The 19,242-nt window shown below is 37.6% G+C and overlaps 1 protein-coding gene across 2 annotated transcripts in view; it reads left to right on the top strand.

Annotated features, from left to right (window-relative positions):
- POLA1 (DNA polymerase alpha 1, catalytic subunit) overlaps positions 1 to 19,242 on the top strand; it is a 204,201-nt gene that overhangs the window by 142,567 nt on the left and 42,392 nt on the right. For both annotated transcript variants that reach the window (XM_056328060.1, XM_056328059.1), the window contains exon 36: positions 17,602 to 17,698. In XM_056328060.1, coding sequence (XP_056184035.1) covers positions 17,602 to 17,698 — 97 coding nt within the window. The remainder of the gene's footprint in view (positions 1 to 17,601; positions 17,699 to 19,242) is intronic.

Here is a 19,242-nt window from a genome sequence, read left to right as displayed (position 1 = left end):
TTATCACTGAAGTGCAGCTACCTCAAGGATTGAACACAGCAGCTGTTTAACAACCTAAAGAAATGTCGCATGGCAGCTAAGAGCTAGAGCTGAAGAATACCGTATCAAAGGGGGCTTGAGGCATTTGAGCAAATTGTAGTCTAGCAGAGTTAATTTGGCCAGGGCACTTAGAATAAACCGCCAGAACTTAAAAAAAGGTGCCATAGGACCTTTAATGGCCATGTATCGCCTTCATCTCATCTGAAAGATAACGCTGTATTCACTTTTAGAGACAGGTCCAGCATGAGGACAACTCACTAGAATCGCTTGCTGCTTTTCATAGATCTGCCTTGCAGAAGCCGACTGCAATTGCAAATATGCAAAAAAATGCAGCAGAATAAGGAGAGAAGAGCTAGTACAGAAGAATTAACTTGTAATAAGAATAGTTCCTACAGAGTTGGTTGTTACTTGGAAGGATGTTTCATGAAGCGTGAAGGAATTAATTCACCACCATTTTGGATTTCTTCGTATTTTGATGGTGGTGTTAATGACATTCCCTTCTAGAGCGTAAGAAAGTGGGGAAGGTTACAGAAGCTATAAAAATAGCATTTGCTAAAGCTATGTCCTAGGAGCTAAATGGTAATAACAGACTTCATCGTGTCCAAGACAGGACCTTTTCAGTCTTATTTTTTCTTTGTGGAAAAGTTTTGAACAGGTTATGCTAAGACAGTTACAGTGCTACATGAAACCTTCAGCATAATTTGACCTGAAGAATGGGTTATCTTGTTTAATCGCCTGGTTCTGAACGGAACTGAAATAGTCATGTTCTGTCTCATAAAGCTTCAACTCCTTTTGAGACTTTGCAGAACCCTGCAAAAACTACTTTTTAAGTTTTTTGATAAGCCTGTGATAAGATACTTAGAGAAGATGCTTTTGTGCTCCATAGGTTATCTTATGTAGAACATGAAAGTCTGTTGTTTGTGAGCTGGATGGATTGACAGAAATAGTTAAAATTCTTGCTTGAAGAGGCATATATGCATTTGGTTACCCTGCTTTCATGATCTAGATGATTTGTTGAATGTCATGTTTCTGAATACCTAGGTAGCAGAAATGGTAAAGAATACTTTTCAGTACTTCCACATGGATAAGATGTTTTCTCAGATTTTTTTTTTATTTTATTGTTCATCGATGCTTTAATCCTGGTGGATAGATTTTTGCATGGGTGATCTTGTTAAGACAGCTCAGAGGTTCCAGCTAGCACGTAATACGGAGTACTGCATGTTGAGGATGGGAAGGCTAGCATGCTCTTCTTGCTGAAAACCACTCAAAAATCTGCACCTAACAAAGCAGTTTATTGGCATGGGTAATAAATAGTACGACATTTGGCTACTTCCCTGCTGCCACACAAGGTTCTTATCTAACCTAATTTATGTCTTCCAGTCAACTTTCAACCTCATTCCTTATCCCAATTGCAGAAATATATAGAAGCTCTAAACAATGAGCTAGCTATGATAAAAATGAATTTTCTGCTTGAGACAGCTCCTCTAGTTAGCTGTACTGTATGTACATAATTATTCATTGTTGGGTTTTGTTTGTTTTTAAAATCCGGACCTCCCCCAACCTTTTGCAAAAAAGTAATTCTGAACTTGTAGTGTTCCCTTGTACTTGTGTAAACCTTTAACGAGAGAATTGACAGTTCTTGACTGAATACATCCAGTGCCTCACCTTACAAAAAGTTATTGATGACCTAATATAGATATTGTGAACTTGAAGCCTTGTGAAGAAATAATGTCTGAAAGATTACATCCTTTCAACAGATAATTTCCATTGCAGATGTACAGTGGAGTGAAGATAAAATTGAGTAGGATATATAAATTTGGTGAATAAAAGATGAAAGGTTGTAATGAAAAGGCAATGAAGAAAAATGTGTCTTTGGTAAAAGCTGTAAGAATGAGGGAAGTACTAAACTTTCCCAACTGGCTGTATTTGGCTGTATTGAACTTGACATGTATGCACCCTTACTGCAAAAGTCTCGGATTTATGAGGAAGATGAAAAATCCTAATGAGTTTCCTTGTGGAAAGCAGAAGGTAAAGAGTAGTATTTCGGAAGAATTCCCTTGGTGGCCTTTGATTCAGGCGCACTCTTGGCTACCTTCACATGGGCTGTGGACCTGGCCTCTACATGAGCAGGCTTGTGTTTGTGTGTCTGGGTTGCCATACCTGTGGGATCAGCTGCCTTGCTGTGCAGAATTGGAATGAGCTTTTTAATTGTATAAGATTTAAGAATAACAATGTTAAAATTGTAATTTTTTAAAGGAAAAAGCTACAAGAGTATAAAACACTAGCAACTATTATTGACATTGTGTTTTACAGTAAGTACATTCCATTAGGTGCTCTTGTCATCCTGTCTAGGTTATAGGAAGCTAATTAGCCAATCCAGCTTTTCCTAGGCCAGAAACTTTTGAGAGTTATATTTTTTCTGTTACTTTTTCTAAATATTGTTACTAAATCCACTCAGAGCTGCTGTTCTGGGCAATCTGTGCTTTCTTTACTCAGATGGAATGTTGTCTTCCTTGTTCATCTTTTTATTCCCTATAATTTGGGCATTGGGGTGCTGCCTGATACTGTGAAGGATAAGGTCTTTTTTTTTCCCCAGGCTTACTTATTGAAGATTACAATTAACATTTTTATTGTATTATGTGTGTGAGTATTTTCACTGGTCCTAAATTTCAGGTTGCTTCTTTGTGTTTGCTACCTTTTAAATCCCAGAAACACAACTTTGCTAGTTTAACAAATGAAATATCTTAATTATTAATGGGTTTTGTTCCCTGTAGGGTTTATTATGTTTAGCTTTCTACAAGGTTTTTATACTTGTCCGCATAAGGTCTGCATAAGGGACTTCTTTTATTTAATGGGGGAAGAGCTGGAGAGGCATTGAGGGTGGAATGGCCAAAACTGCTTATATTTTGTTAGATTTTGAGAAATCCAGTTACCAGTGTCTCTCATCCACTGTTGTTCAAAGGGCTTGCTTTCTACTGGGGTACTGTGATGGCAGTAACACAAGTTCACTCGTAGGTCTTGCTACAGCATCAACCTGCTAAGAAGTGTTGGGAAGGAGGAGCTCCAAGGAGAGCCAGCATCATGCCTACTAATGGTTTTATTTTGTTGGGTCGATTCTGAATTTCTCTAAACTACGTACCACAACAGACAGTCTGCTTACCTGCTTTTTTTGGTTACTGAAGCCTAGCTTCTAACTCTGCTTCTATTCTTTCACGAGGTGGATTTGGCTGGCATCTGGAATTGTGTATTCAGGAAGAGGCTTGATACAGAGAATGTCATTGTGCAGTTTCAAGATGGGTCTGTTTGGTATCAGATTAAAAATAACGCGGTCCCTCAGGAAGAGGATGAAATTCAGTTAGCAGAGGTTGTGAGCACGGAAAAGTTATTTAGAGGAGGTGGTGAAGTGAGTCTTTGCAACTAATTTTTTAAGTTCCTAGAAAAATTAACATACATTCTGTTCTGATTGGGCTACCTTTTATGGGTATGTAAGTTAATGGTGGTGATTTTATTTTAATGCCAGTGTTGGTAATATGTAACAAAGTCTAGAATTTGTCGATAGAATTTTAGTATACATCAGATCCTTCCATTAGGAGTGTTACATCTGGTGAAGTTCATCTCTTGGAATGGAAACTAGTATTTTGAGAGCAACACCACAGTTTTAGTTGACCTGTCCAGTTTGATCAAATGTTTTTGCAAGCATTGCACCATGATCAGGAACCATCTGGCTGAAACTGAAGTTTAGATGTCACTAGTTCTAGCTGAAAAGTTTCTGAAATGTCTGTCCCATTACAGAAATTCACTGTTCCCCTCTTTCTTGGTATGGGTTGTCTTTTATATGGCAGTGCTGTAGTTGCAATCGCTGGCATACAGAAGAGGGGAGGAAGTCTTGTGAGGAAGCCCTTTGCTTTTCTGCACCCAGAGGCCATACTCTTTTCTTTCTCAATTTATCTGCTAAATGGATTCCCACTTTTGAAACATATACATGAGTGCATAGCTTCAAAGTTTCTGTACCTTTATACTGCAGTACCCATATGTTCTGCCTGATCACTACAAAGGAGAGAGATGTTTCTGGTAAGACTTCTTAACTCTTAGGATTATTTGTTTGTAGTAAAAATGTTTGTCTTCCATCATCGTACTTCTCACTAAGGCATCTCAAGTTCAGACCAGTAAATGTTGCATTCATTGATTACACATTTTAACTTCCCTTAGGGGACAGAGTCCAGTATTTCAAGCATCTGATCCAATTTCGTATCAGATAGGTTGAACTTCTCAGGGAAATTTTCAGTGCTATCATCAGAGAAGTTAAGTATCTTTCTAAAGAAAAGCTACTGGTTATAAATTGTTAGACTGCTACTCTGAGACAAAAGTGAGAAAATTCTTTAAAAAAGGAGTTTATTGAAACTGAAATGAACAAAATGTTGCTCTGACCAGCAGATCGCTGTTAAGGAAGGTTTTTCACAGGGGTGTTCCATGACTTCCTGTCACAACCAGCTGCTTTTCTTTTGTCCTAGAGACAAAATATCCCTTGCACTTGGAGGTATTCATGTTATTAATAGCTATACCACATTGCTCTTCCAGCTTACTCTTCAGAAATGTGGCAAAGTAGATGCATGGTTTTCCTTTGAGGCTTGCTGTCACTTAGGCACTGCTTCTGAGCTTCCTACAAACTTTTATCTGGAAGGCCTGTTATCACAAGATCTCTTGCTTTGCCAGTTTGGAACCTTACAAATTACTTTTTGTCTTTTCTGTTGTATTTGTAAAATAACTTACTCAATTTTTGAAGAAAACCTGACCTGCTTTAGTGGCAGGGCAAAGAAAGCAGCATGCATTTGGTTGTCTGTATTATTTTTGAGAGTTTGTTGTAAGTTTGAAAGGTCTAATTTAAAATTTCTTCTCTTGTTGAATGTGAGCACTCAAAACTCCTGATACAACCAGATAGTTCTGCCCGGATGGATGTGTACATCCAAGGCAAAAAATAGCAAACTTAATTCTAGCCCCTGAGGGAAGAGCTAATCTTTAGAACACTTTTTTTTCCTTTATTTAATAAATGTGTGTCTAGTGCCTCACTGCTTTAGTAATTTTTTATTAACACCCAACACTGTTTGCAGATGTCCTAACTTTACAGAAGAGCTGAAGTTACCAGAACTCCTAGAGATGCACCTAATGCTATGCAACTCTTTGCAGAAAGAGGTGGAAGACAAGTCTTCTCTGTCCTTGTCTAACACTTAAATACTGACAGCTCCTTTTCTGTTACAGAATGGAACTATAGAAAGATCACTTTTTGTCAGTTTTTGTGAGTGTGTACCATTTCACACTTTTACCTGGGTTCAGCAGAGTTCTTGGTGTCCAGGGCTGCTTTCATCTCTGTCAGAGCCATAACTTGCCAGAGTACTCTCCATGATGAAAAATACTCCAGTCACCGTTTTGCTTACTTCGTAATTGGAGTTCTTTCGGTCACAGCTAATTATTGCATAAGTTGCTACCACAGTTCAATACCTTTTGCTTTTCTCCAGCAGCAAGAAACCTATTATTTTAAACAAATATTTCTTTCAGCTACATGTAAAAATAATCACTTTGAGAGGGTTTCCCATTAGAGAAATCAGTTAATTATTTATCACCAGTCTCTTTTAGTGTGGAAACATTAAGATTTAATCCATTGAAGATAATTGTTTAAAGCAGTCTTTATTCTTAAAAATACAATGTGGTTTTTTTAACAGTTTGCAGACAGTTGTCATTTAGTGGGGATGCCTTGCTTGGAATTATCCATTCTTCATATGTTTTCTTTAAAATTTATTTCTTGGGTCTTTGTCTAAATATCTGTGGTGAGGATAACTGACAGTGCAAGGAAGAATTTTAATAATTTGATTCATTTGTGTGATAACACCTCTTGAATAAAACTTCACTGGGCGGGGGGTGGTGTTTGACCTACACTTCTTCTCCTGGAACATACATATACACTATTGACCTCACTCATCAGAGCGGCTGACAAGATCAAACCCTAAAGTTTTTGATCTTTGCTTGTTCTTAGGTGGACTAATAAAAAGATTTGTGAATAATCTCAGGGTTGGTGTCTTTCTCTCTTTCTGTTTGGACTTGCCAATTGAAGGATACAGGACATAATCTCTGGGTTTCTTTCAAAGCAGTCTACAAAACTGACATCGATAACGGTCAGTTTTAAACATGCATCATCTAGTAAAACCTGTGTCCCCCAGAACACTGTTAGATTGTTAGACAATGACAGAGATGTATGTAGAGAAGATGGCATTAAAAATAAAATGCATCAGAATTGGTGTATGCACTGCTGTGCCAATGCTGCTTTCGGTGCTGAAGAATCCATTTTCAGTTATGGGGAAGATGATTGAAAATAACCTGTGTTTTGCCGAGAAAGGAAAGTATATGGGGATAAATCCTGCATAACAGTGATTATTTGTGGAAGGAGAAGAGGGCAGCATAATAAGTTATTGGAGTTGTGTCTGGTACCTAAAGTGCTGATGTTGATTTCAACCCTAGGGTAGTAGATAAAGATGCCTCCTTATAAGTCATTGAGATGTGCCTTTGTGCACAACTGATTGTAACGTTTTGGTGTTGCCCACAGAAAACATGCTTTGCTTCACTTTGCTTTGTCATCTACATAACATGACTTTTCTTTAGCATTTAGTAGAGGGCCATTCTATTAAAGTCTTGAGAGATCTGCTTCAGACATGAGATCAAGACTTGCACTGATAAAGCTGATCATATACACTACTACCTGTAGATAGGTGCTGCTGTAGCCTGTTGGGGACAGTTCATCTCAGCAAAACAGAGGAGGAAAGATCTTACTTAACAGAGGAGTCACCTGTGTACATCCTGACTCCAGAGTAAGTTAGGCAAGTCAAGTAAACTGTATTGAAAAGTTGTTTTCCTTTCCAACTGAAGCAGTAATCTTGCGTAGTCTGATAAGTTTCAGGAGTTTCTTGTTTATACTGTTGGTACCATAGAGATGGAGATTTCAGTCAATCACTAACAATTCTGATCTTCTAATAGTAAAATGGTTCGAGGTGCATGATGAGTAGCTAAAACGTACTCATATCTCAGCCTGGTTTCCTTATTGTCTTAACATTTAAGAAAAACCAAGATCAATAGCAAGGAACATTGACTCAAAGTACTTTAGAATTTACTGAAATTCCAAATTTGCTTTAGGCAAGAAAGCATCCTCTGCAGCAGATACATTCCTTGTCTCAGATTGTTTAAGTACTCGAGCTCAAAGAATAGTTCATTAAAAATTGAGGTGGTTCAACCAGGCTGAACTATGTTCAGTTAGGAGTTGAAGGCAGAAACCTAGCTTTTCAAACGTTTAATCTCTTGATAAAACCTAGAATTAAGGGAATGAGTCCTTAAGTCATGAGAAACAGGAGTATGGTAATCCAAAGCAGTACATTTAGTTCCCTCTCTGGAAATGATTCTTCTTTTTTTGTTTTCACGTGCGTGCTTTTACATCTAAAACATATTCAGATAAGCTTATTTGGTTGTGTATCTAGCCTATTTATAGTGCTGTTTATTTACTAATAAACCAGTTTTTAAATGCTGTACTTGTGTTTGTTGAATGATAATCAAGATTCAGTTACAAAAAGGCTTTCACAAATATTAGTAAATTATTTCGCAGAAAAGAAATGCAACATTACCCATTACTGAACAAAATTGTAATTTAAATAAATATGTATAAGCCAAGTTGCTTACGTAGATTGCACTTTTTATACTGTATGTTTCTGGGTAGCTGAAAAGCGCAAAATGTTTGCGTAAAGTGTATCAATCGGTGCAAAAAGATACTTTTGCTAAAAACGTGAATAAAAATCAAAGTTGCAAATACAGAGCTAGATTAAAATATTTTATGTAAACAGAAATATCTTACTTTCAAACTGAAACTTGTTACCTCTGCTACAGTCTAGATTGTGAGAACAGGACTTGTTCTGTCAGCTTTTTCCATTGTTATCCATAACATTCTGCATCTGAACATCAGAAGTGGCATCATCTGTTTTCACAAGCAGACAGAAGACTCAAAACGTACCTCAGATAAGATAACAAGGAATCACCTTTTGCTCATCCTTGGCAATACACAACCATTCTTGGACATAGCAGCAGCTTGCATGAAATGGTAAAAAAGCAGCCTTATACCTAATCTGCAGAGGCCTCTAGGAGACCTCTAGCAAAGGCCTCTCTCTCTTTGCCATGAAAAAGGACTGCAGCTGGTAGGTGGTTGGTTTGTGGGTCTGGTCTGGGAACTACCTGCAGGGACAGAATTTACTCCTAGTAAGGGGGTTTCATATCATCTTCTTGGTTGAGGCCTGCTTGATTTATTTTGTTTCCAGCTGTGAGAAGTGTGGGTCCTGTGAAATAGGGTATGACTTGTATTCTTCTTGAGGAGTGGTTCTCCATGAGTAAGGGTGGAGGTTTTGTATGCAGGTATCAGTTGTACAGGGTCCTGATTGTTTAATTGTGTCCTTAAGTTTCCTAGATATTTACAGTTCAGTTCTTTGTTAGAAAGAACATAATGATTTTAGAATTTTTAATGGAAATACATGAAATTGCTTGAAAGGTGAAAGAGTTCTGTTCAGTGATGAGAGTTCCTGTGCGTGTGCTTACTTTTTCTGACCCATCGTTAACTGCTGTGAATGCTCTTTATTCAGCAAGTAGATCCATCAGTTCTCTAAAACAAGACAGAGCTCTGGAGCTGTACTAGCTTGTTCACTAACACTAAAGATAGATTGGGAATACTTGGCCACAGTACTTCATCTGCGGATTAGAATGACAGCTTTGCTTTGTGGAGGTGGTTTTCAATTCTAATGTTTCACCAAGCCTTTTCTGTAATGTACTACTTATTCCAGACTTTCAAAGGTCATGTAATTCCATAAATCCAAAAATGAGTGAGTGACTTTGAAAGTGCTTGTTTTTTTCTTAAAAATGTAAACATGGATTTATTTATTTTTTATTAGGTTTTCCTTGTACACTAAGGAGAGGATATGTTTTAGGAGCATATCTATATGCTGCTTATTTCAAGCAGCAATTTATTTGAAGTGTGCAAATATTCTTGATTGGAGGCTCTTAAAATACAGTTGATTTGGGGATCATGCTGGTGGTTCTCCAGAGTAATGTTCAGTCCATTTGGGAAGATGCTATTTTGTAGTTTTGCTTGTATGTGGTGCTCAGTGAGTCTGGTTCCAGAGCGATGTCTGTCTTTCATCAGCTGTCCAGTAAAGCTCATTTCTTTGGTTTGATGTAAAAAAAACTTCAGATTTTAACCTTTCTGCTGTAGATGATAGGTTTGAGAATTTTTGTACAATCCTCATCCCAAAGTACATCAGTGCAGGATGGATCTTCAGGCTCCAGGACTGGTTAGCCTGCAAATTCCTCAGTTGCTTTCAGGAGGAGAATAGTGAATACACTAGAGCCTCTCCAGATCCATGAGGCAGATTACAGATTAAAATATTTTTTTGCAATATATTTCGTTGATCGGATTTAGAATGCAAAGTCTTGAATTATGTGGATAAAACCAGGTCTTGTACCTTTTTCTTCTGTTGCACTGTCAGTAGCAGTGTTGTGTCCTCTGAGCAGAAACCGAAGATTGCAGGTGTTTGTATGTATAAACCAGTGACTGGCCATTGTGTAGCGTTGTAGATTCAGAGACTGAAACAACATGAGGGCTGTGTTGCAGCTTGAGGCTGATAGTGTGTTGCGTGCTCATTACGTGGGGTTGCTTGCGGGGTCAAAGTCTCTTGGGGCAGAGCTTGGGACTGAAGTGCAATCAGATGCATATAGCCAGTACGAATGGTCCAGACACATCATCTCCTGAGCCACCTCATCACTGTATTAGATAGTCAATTGTCATCACCTAAAATTCAGTCAACAAATGTTAGAAATTTAGTAATATGGACAGCAACAGTTCAGTGCTTGAGTTTACTGGTCAGACCTATTTTGTTTAGCATGGAAGAACTGACTGAAGGGACCATCTTGATGACATTTCCTAGTATGGGAGTTAACCACCACGTGATCCTGTTTTATCAATTTAATAAAATTTCTCTATGAAAACCAGCTATTTATTCATTTCATTATTCATTTTGAGGGCTGTTTCTGGACTCTTCTTAACATCTGGAACAATATTTATATAAAATACTGGATTTTTTCTTTTAAAACTTCTAATTTGTATTTATTTTTTGCCATTGTATTTTTATTAAAATGTGTTCATACATATATAAGCAGACATACATATGTGCAGTGCATAGACATGTAGAACTTGTTTAGGGCTAATTTCTGTACAGTTTGATTGATTGCTGTTACAGTGTTTTTAGAAAAAAGATACCTCAGAGCAGATAGTGTCTGGTCTTGTTCGAGACTCAGTCACAACTTTTGCATGCTTTTCTCTTGAATAATTGGATTAAATATTAGTAATATAATAAATCAGTCATAAACATCTTGATGCTGAAAATTTCAGAGTAAAGAAACTTTGCAATGACATGTATACTTGAGGGTATGTGAGGCAAGTGATTCTCCCACTCCAAAAAAGAGTGATTCTTAGTTCAGACTTGTGTTCACACTGCCAGGTCTTATTGCACTGCTCAGATGAACTTAAGTATGGGTGTAAGGCAGAGCTCGAACCCAAAACTAAAAGCAGGGGAACATTCTGTCTTCCCTTGCTAGCAGTAGCTAGTTTGGCTTATTCACATCAGCTACCATGCAGTTTGCTGTTTCACCATGTGCCAGCTGTTGACCACACAGGCAGGCAGTTAGATTTTGGGGGTTAGTTTTCTGCCAGATGAGTTCTGGCTGGATTATTATAATTCTGCTGGATTAGTGAGGTGGATTGATTTTACCAGGTGAGCAGTAGAGCATGCACAAGGCCAGAAACAGGGGAGAGGGTTGCATGCCTGTCATTACAGTGAGGAACTGTTAGCACAGATGACAGTCAGGCTTTTTGTTTAAAAGATTATGTATCTCCAAGGAAGAGGAAAAGGATTTATTTCATGTCTTTGCTTACACTGCTGTCTTTAAGTGAGGTGAGCCACCACCATTAGTGGTCCAACAGCTTCATCCTTTCATTCCTCTGGAGCTCTGTAGGTAAATACTGCCTGGTCTGCTGGCACTTGCTGTTCATCTTGCGTCTGTGACATATGCTTGAGGCGTCATGTTTGAATCCTCAAAGCAGAACAGTTTCAGCTTGAGACTCTCCTCAGTTTTAGATAATTCATTCAGTGTCTTTGTTATGGCCAGAAATGCTTTGCTCATTGAATTTCCTTACTTTTTTATTTTCCATGTTAATGTCTCCTAAATCTTGTTAATAGCCAGCTACTTTTTCTCCAGGGTTTCTTAATGAAAATGTTTACTAATGGTATTGTCAGGATATCCCCTGGAGGTATTCTGTTAACCCTTCATTCCATCTGGTGTCCCTTGTCAGCAGGTGTTGTCATCTGTTCTTCACCCAGTTCCTCACCCACTTTTATGTTCTTTTGCTAGCAGAGTTGTGGGGTTTTATAATTAGATTATCTGTAACGTTCTCACTAAACAGGACTTAAACCAGCAAAAGTTCTTGACCTTTCAATTACTTAATGGGAAAAAAAAAATCTCGTAGTGCACAAGAATATCCAGTCTTCTGCTGTGCTTTTTTTTTTTTTTTCCTATTTACCCTTGCATGTATATGGAAGAACCTTTTCTTTCATCATACAGTCCATGTTAACATAAGTACTAGGGAAAATTTCATCATATCCAAATCCTGCCACACCTGTTTCAGTTTCCTTTTACTTCTTTAATGGACTCTGAGTCATAATCACTAAAAAACCCTCCAGTACTGACTGAGGCGGGTGGACAGTTTGGAGGGTTAAGAAGAAAACCACACACCCCCACACACCTTCCCATTTAGTTTATAACCAGTGCTGCTGTCAAGAAAGATGGTGACCAACCATCTCATGGTTTTAATGGAATTGGATGTAAATTTTCAAAAACTGATTGTATACTAAAGCATAAAGTCTGCAATTTTGATGTACTTTTATTTCACCTTTTTTTTTGGTTTATGTGAAGTAGTTATCGTAGGTGCACGGTTTATTTCAGCATTTTTGACACAGACCAGCATTGTGTTTTAACCAGGTTTTGTGATACACGAGAAGATTTGACTTCAGTCTACATCAGCATTGGCGTGAGGCAAGGGCTGCTGTGACGAAGTTACATTTCGTGAGCTCTTATGGTGCAGGAGTGTCTGTCTGAAGAATCTGATGGTGAATAGGGGCTGTGTGAACCTGGTGCAATGCAACCGGCCTGGTTTTACAAAAGAATATGTGAGGTGTGTAAAATGTGGTCTTCAGTTTATTGCCTTGAAATCATTGTAGCATGGATAGCATTTGGATATATAAACATCCACAAAGCTAAGCTGTGCCCTCTTTTTGAAAATAGAAATTGCAGCACATAAGAAACACGATGGAAGATGTGTACAGTCTATACAATCTTCCAGCAGTAGATTGAGACCAGTGGCACTTCCCCGAAAAAATAAATTACCCGAAATTTGCAGCACATTCATATTCAATTTCATCACAGCAGATGCTCATTAGTATGTTGTTATTAATTGGTATTCACTTTAGGTTTTGTTTAAAATGAAGATAATAATTAGGTTTTAATTACTGCATCTTTCTAAGGGGGGGAGGGGAGGAAATGCCTCTCAAAGCACTGAAGTATTTCCTGTACGATTTGCTCCGTTACGTCTAAGCCTTGAAAGAGTCTCTGAGACATGTTTTTGTGCCAGGAGACTTCTTTTCTATTTCCTCTTATTTTCCTTTCCTTTTTTTAAAGTATTAAGAATTAGTTCTAAAGGATTTGTTTGATGGACATTCTGAATCATATCACAGTAGTAAGAGCCACTGTTCTTTCTAATCAAATTACCAAAAAGGCTTTTCACAAAAGTAACTCTCTCAGGCAGCTGATTAATGAAGTGGTGCCACTGTTTTGTATTATAATTAATTGAAGTAATACAAATAACTTCTGTAACCTGTGGAAATTATCTCCTTTGCAAAGCAGCCTAATAGAGTTAGCAAGCTAGAAAGGGGAGTTTTTTGCGTTTTTTAAATTTGTCGCCTTCATCATCCATAAAACCGTAAGTGACACAAGAGAAAACAGTAAATGACAAAGAATACAAAATAACACCACCACAGAGGGGGCTTGAAGAAATGGGAGAGAGTCAGATGCAAACCAAAAAGGGCATAAAAAAAATTAGAATGCTGAAAAGATTTAAAGGGTTATGAGTGGGGTGGGACTACAGAGAATTATAGGAATTTGGGAGATGCCAAAGAATAAATAAAATATTTCAATCTACTGTACAGGAATAAGAGTAATCTAAAAAGCATTGACCATAACATCTTAGTTTGGTTAATACAGGAACTGGCAGCAGTTCAAAGAAAATTAATCTAAGCAGGGGCATTTAGTTTTTTGGCCTGTTCAAATGTATGCTTTGAAGATACAGAGGTTGTTACATGCTGCTTAGAAGGTGTCGAGTAGAACAGCACTGTATCTACATATGTAAACCATCAGAACTAGAATCATTAGTTCAGCCTTCTGCTACCTTGCTGTTGGGAATATCCATCAACTTTTCCTTCTGTTTATTTTTCCCATTTTCCTTTCCTCAGACCTTTCTTAAGACCAGATTCTCTAAGTCACCATGGTGCCTTTAGCTACTCAAATGGGAGACATTCAGGCACCCTGTTAACAAGATGGAGAATGAGGCATCTCAGCTGAAGTCCTTTGTGATGTGATCTGAAACAGCCAGCACTGAGGGAGGGGTCTTCTAGTTCCAACACCTAATTGCAGCTGGCAGCAAGCTTTCTTCCATAACGGAAAAGCTGGTGAGAGGTAGTGCATCATAAGTTCTTGGGCACCATGTTTAGGGTAGGAAGATGGTCACCAATGGTTAAATCCAAGTCCCCTTACCTTCAGAGAGTTGCGTTTTGGCATTTATAAAAAAAAAAGAGGAAAGGGGGACACTGGCAATTTTTCCGCCCTCCCTGTGCAAGGTTAAGAAAACCAAGTTCAGTTCTCTCTTCTTGCTAGAAGAGTTGCAAACCTGTGTCTGCTGCTTCTGGAAAAATTCCCTACTTGCTGACTACACTGTTGCAGACTGAGGGAATTGGGACATTATCACCTTGAAATTTCACTTTGATTTGGAAAAAATGCGTCAGGGTTTGCAGGGACAGAGAGAGATGGAGTGAGCATACCAAGGGGGCATTGCTCTGGAGCCGAGTTTTTAGGCATTTGTAAGACAGAAGAGATGATGCTACCCTTCAGGCCAGTGTTTTGTTCAGACATCAGCAGCTGTAGGGACAAGACAAATGCTAAGGTAGCGATTGCCATCAAGAAGGGTGGACTTGGGCATGTGTGGAGGCACAGATGACCTTCAGGAACTCCAGAAATACAAATGTGTTGCATCTGTCAAATCTCCTTTCCTAAATATATCTGCCCTAATGAACGTTCCCTGGCATGTGTGGTAGCTGAGCGAGATTATTTTCTTTTCATGACTGAGCATTTTGAACCCTAGTTTTGTGCTTAGTCATAGGAAAATTTGCTTTTCCAGTTCGTAATTTACCAGTTCTGTCAAGAAGACACCATCAGTTTCCTGTTAGGTAATCTGTGCAATCTTAAATTCTTCCTGGGAAGGCAGGTTGGAGGTTTGCTGTTGGCCTTCTGATGCTACAGGAAACAGTCTGCAATCATATTAAACCTAGATTTCTTTAAATTAATCTTTTGTTGGCCAAGTACAATGAAATTTTTTTTTGTTACATCTGTTATTTTTATATTAGAAGCTTGATTTCTCTGTCCAAAGGAGTGAATAACTGCTGAATGCAAACTGTATATCTTTGGTTCCTTCATTTGTTTATTGCTTTTTTAAAAAAATGGTTGCATGGAAAGAATGCTGTTCTTTCCATGAATGGAAGCTGTCAAAGAAGCAGATTTATCAGCTGAAGCCAGTTCTTAATGAAATCAAGAAATCAAATATCATGGAACAAATAAGAACTTCAAAATAGAGTTTTATTTTCATGTATTTACTATTCTGTCTTTCATGGGAAGGAAGAATGCATCAATGACGATACAAATTTAGCCCAAGTTCTTACCATAATGTTAGGGGTGTCAGGTTTTTTAAACAAAAAATTCACTGCTAAAAGTAAAGTATTACTTGGGTTTGGAGTTTTAAGGATTGGGCTTTTTTCTTTTTTTTTTTTTTCTTTTTTTTTTTCTTTTTTTTAAGCTACAAGTTACCAGAATTTAAGGAAATACGAGAAGTGATGATATAAGTAATTCCTAAAGTCCTTTTAAATTTAAGGTACCTCTTCCATGGTTTCATAAGTATGCCATAATATTCATACTTAATTGCATTAAAAATCTTCAAAACCCTTTGTTTTCCACCAGTTACTAATTCTAAGATGTGGCAGGAAGCTAAAGGGTAGGAGATACTAGCACATTGTCAATAAAAAAAAAATAATTCTGTGTGTATGTATATATCTGTCTATGTGTGCATGCATACATTTTTACATACTGATTTTTGTATTTTCTTTATCCATTTAAGCAGTGACTTTCAATTAGCCTGCCTACTAGTATCAGGTCACTAAACTCTATAGCTGATGCTTTATTCTTTCATGTGGGTTGTCATTCGTTTGCTTCAGTTGGCTGGCAAAGGTTGTTGTATATCCATTACCAGCAGCACAGCACTTTGCATTTCTGAATTGACAAGCAGCTATATTGACCTAGCGCTTATTATGGGTCAACAGCTGCGTTAACCGACGGAAGGACTGAGGGGCAATTAAAATGAATTGGCAAAAATATATCTTCCTAATTTACTCCAATTTGTTATTTATGCTAACATTGTATGGCTTCTATGGTGACACTAAACAGAATGGACCCAATAATGGCAATTAACATAAAAATATAATGGCTAATCAAATTGACAGCAACTGTTTCTCATCATCTCAACACACAATACATTATCAAAACAAACTATTATGAAGGAGGTAATTTCAGTGTTCTATTCAACCTGCTTCATGTGTGCAGTCAGGGAGATGTGTACCAGCAATTACAGCTGAATCTAAAAAACTAAACAAATAACTTAATCGCTGTCGTCCTCCTTTTTTCTTCTTCAGGAAGCAGTAATCAGGATTTACTAAAAATAACTGGTGTATAATAGTATAATGATGATGCATATCGTAGAATAGCTAATAAGGAATAAAATAAGCTTCTGTGTGTCTTTTTTTAAAATAGGTTCACATGAAGTGGAAAGAAGTATACTGTTAAGATATATAAAAAATAACTAAGCAGTAGTAATAGTTGTCAACATGAGTTGCTTAATAGTTATAGATACTTTATAACATGTCAATGGAGGTGTAAAATTAGCTGAATTTAGTAAAAAAGACTTGGTTTGATTGCATTGAAGAGTGAAAAGCTAAGTTAAAGCAGAATTCCAATAAGCAGAAAGAGTTTACCAGTTGCACTTCCACTGCGTTTTCAGCATCGCTTCTTGTGCTATACTGAGCTGCAGTTTTACATGGGTCTAACCACATTCTTTGCTGGTTTTATAACTCATCCAGAAAATCTTAAGGAGTTTGTACATGTCTACCTATATGTGTGTTAAATGTGTTAAAACGGACACTGCTTCCATGTTTGATGCTGTTACTGTTACCTCATTCTTAGTTAGGATGTTTGTAATGCACAACTCTTCAAACCCTTGTTGGCCAGTAGTTGGACTCCACTGTATTACAGAGCGGGACCGGAATGTGGTGTTATTGAACAAGAGTTCGAGAAGGTTAACTTGAAATGGTTTAGTTGTAGCACGGGCCAGGTGGATCTTGTGTCTATTCGAGCAATCTTCTAGTGCACAGAATAGTGACGCTAGTTCATGTGCATGCAGGCATGTACTTTTGAACTAGAGGAGCAGCACATAGGCTTGACATCATTGACATTCAGAGCATTTAATTGAATATCATATTCCACATGTACACACCTGCAGATCTTTGAACTAAATGTGTGATTACTAACATGCAGTAGCCTTCACAGATGTTTAAAGCAAAATGATGACATAGCTGTAAAGATATATATGCATCTGTTCTTATTTGAATGGCATGTTCACAATTTATGTAACAGTGGGGGCGTGCACCTGTATCAGGTAGGTTTTTTTCTTTTTTGAGATCATTGCATTGTACTGTATACTAAAGCACTAAAGTTACTCCTTTGTCCCATCATTCTGATGACTTTCATTTTGTTGCTAGAGCATCATTGTGATACACGTATTTATAAGAGTGGATAAATTTAATTTATGTTTCTGTAAGAATGGGTAAGTTCAGTATGATCTATATAAATGCTTGGTGTAAATAGTGAGAAGAGAAAAAATGTAGAGATGCAGTAAAGAGATTTTGCATCATCATCATTATAATAGTACCAAAATCTGACATGAATGGAACATACAAACTGTTAGAACAAAACACAGAGAATCACCTTTTGGACTTAGAAATGGGTGCGAGAGACGCACTTCTGAGTTGAGTTTTTAATTACTATCTTCTTACATTACAGTATTCTGATAAGGCCCTGTACACTCAGCTCTGCTTCTACCGATACATTTTTGATGTGGATTATGCAGTGGATAAAGTGATTACTGAAGAAGAGAAAGGTAAGTTTAAATTCTTTTGACTGTAGTTGAATAGCAACTTGCATGCTGGAAACTAGACCTACACATTTGTACTCTTCTAATCTGAACTACAAGGCTGTAATCCAAAGCAGAAAATAGAAGAAAGTATGAATTTGCCTATCTCCTATAAGAGGAATGTGTTGTATCAGGGTTAACCACTTTAAGAATATATTGTATGTCTCCTTTCTTCTTTTAAAGCGATTGTACTTTGGGAAAAGTGCTTTTCTTGCATGTTACACCGTTAGAGAAATCTCTTTGCTTGAAGTCTGAAGGACACATGAGCTTCAGTAAATAAATTAAAATATATGCCTACACTATCTAAAAGAAAAGCCAATTAAAACATGTTCAGCTATTAATATTGAAGAGACACTTTTTATCGGGGAGAAAATGATGGCACAAGAAAAGCAGTAATGCTAATTGTCTACAAAGCTCTCTTAAATATACAGATTAAGCTAATGTTAGGAAGATTATATTTTTTACTACTTGTCTTTCAATTACCATAACAATTTCTGAACTAAAACATTTCTAAGCTGTAATGGATCCACGGGTTTTGTGCAACTAAGTGATTTTCAAGCTGACAGAAGAATACGTCTGAAGGTGGGGTAACGCTTGGAATTCTGAATAAAGACATGTTTGGGTCCTGCCATTGAAGTGCATTGTTCGCAGAGAGCACTTCCACTGTGTCCTCTGTGCAGTTTTGGTGGTGCCTCTGAAGAAAAGATGCTACTGCTTGACACTGCCATTCTGGTAGCTGCTTTGCTGTGACAGTCTTCCCCACTCCTGCCCTGCATCACCACCTAGTTTGCTGGGTGATGGAAAGAGACTAAAAAATTCAGCCTTTCTAAATTTTCTTTCTAAAGCCATACAATACAATTTTGTAGATGTACTGAAGGCATGTTACATGGTGGATGTTACCACTAGTTGAAACCAAATTATTTTGTGTGTAGATCTCATGCTTAATACAAGGATATAAGAGTGGAAGAGGCTTCATGGGTGATCACATCCAATCCTTTCTACTGTAGACCACCACATCTTTAAGGGTTGCAAGTTTATGGCACTTCATTTTGAAACCTGTGAGTGGTCCTTCCCCTTTTTGCTGCTGTTCAAGATTTTGCTGCTGTTCAGGATGTGTTTCATACCCTCCATCTGTGATGACTGAAAATTCACTGTAATTTTCCCATTCTGTCTTGTTTGTGGTTGGTTTATGTCCATTCACTAAATGTTTATTTCCCTTCCTTGACGTTCTCTACTGTGCTTTTGGAAACAGTGGTGACATCTCTGTTTTGTTTTAAACTAAGGCAGAGGCATGCCACTTTCTTTAGGAAGACTTGGTCTCTGCTGCATGATCCTTCCTCTTAGTGCCTTCGTGTGCAGTCTTTTCTAGGTTAAGTTAATCTTTGACTATGAGAAACTAGAAACTAGAGAAACAATGGTATTTTAGATGGTATTTATCCAGTGTCGTGTACACAGGATCTGTATGTTTGCTGGAGGTACTTCCGCTGATGCTTTCGTGAGTCACCTGTGCC

Source organism: Falco biarmicus, chromosome 2, assembly GCF_023638135.1.
Source record: "Falco biarmicus isolate bFalBia1 chromosome 2, bFalBia1.pri, whole genome shotgun sequence".
Classification (NCBI taxonomy): Eukaryota; Metazoa; Chordata; class Aves; order Falconiformes; family Falconidae; genus Falco; species Falco biarmicus.
The sequence above is the reverse complement of the archived record's forward strand: the minus strand, read 5'-3'. Positions and strand labels throughout refer to the sequence as shown.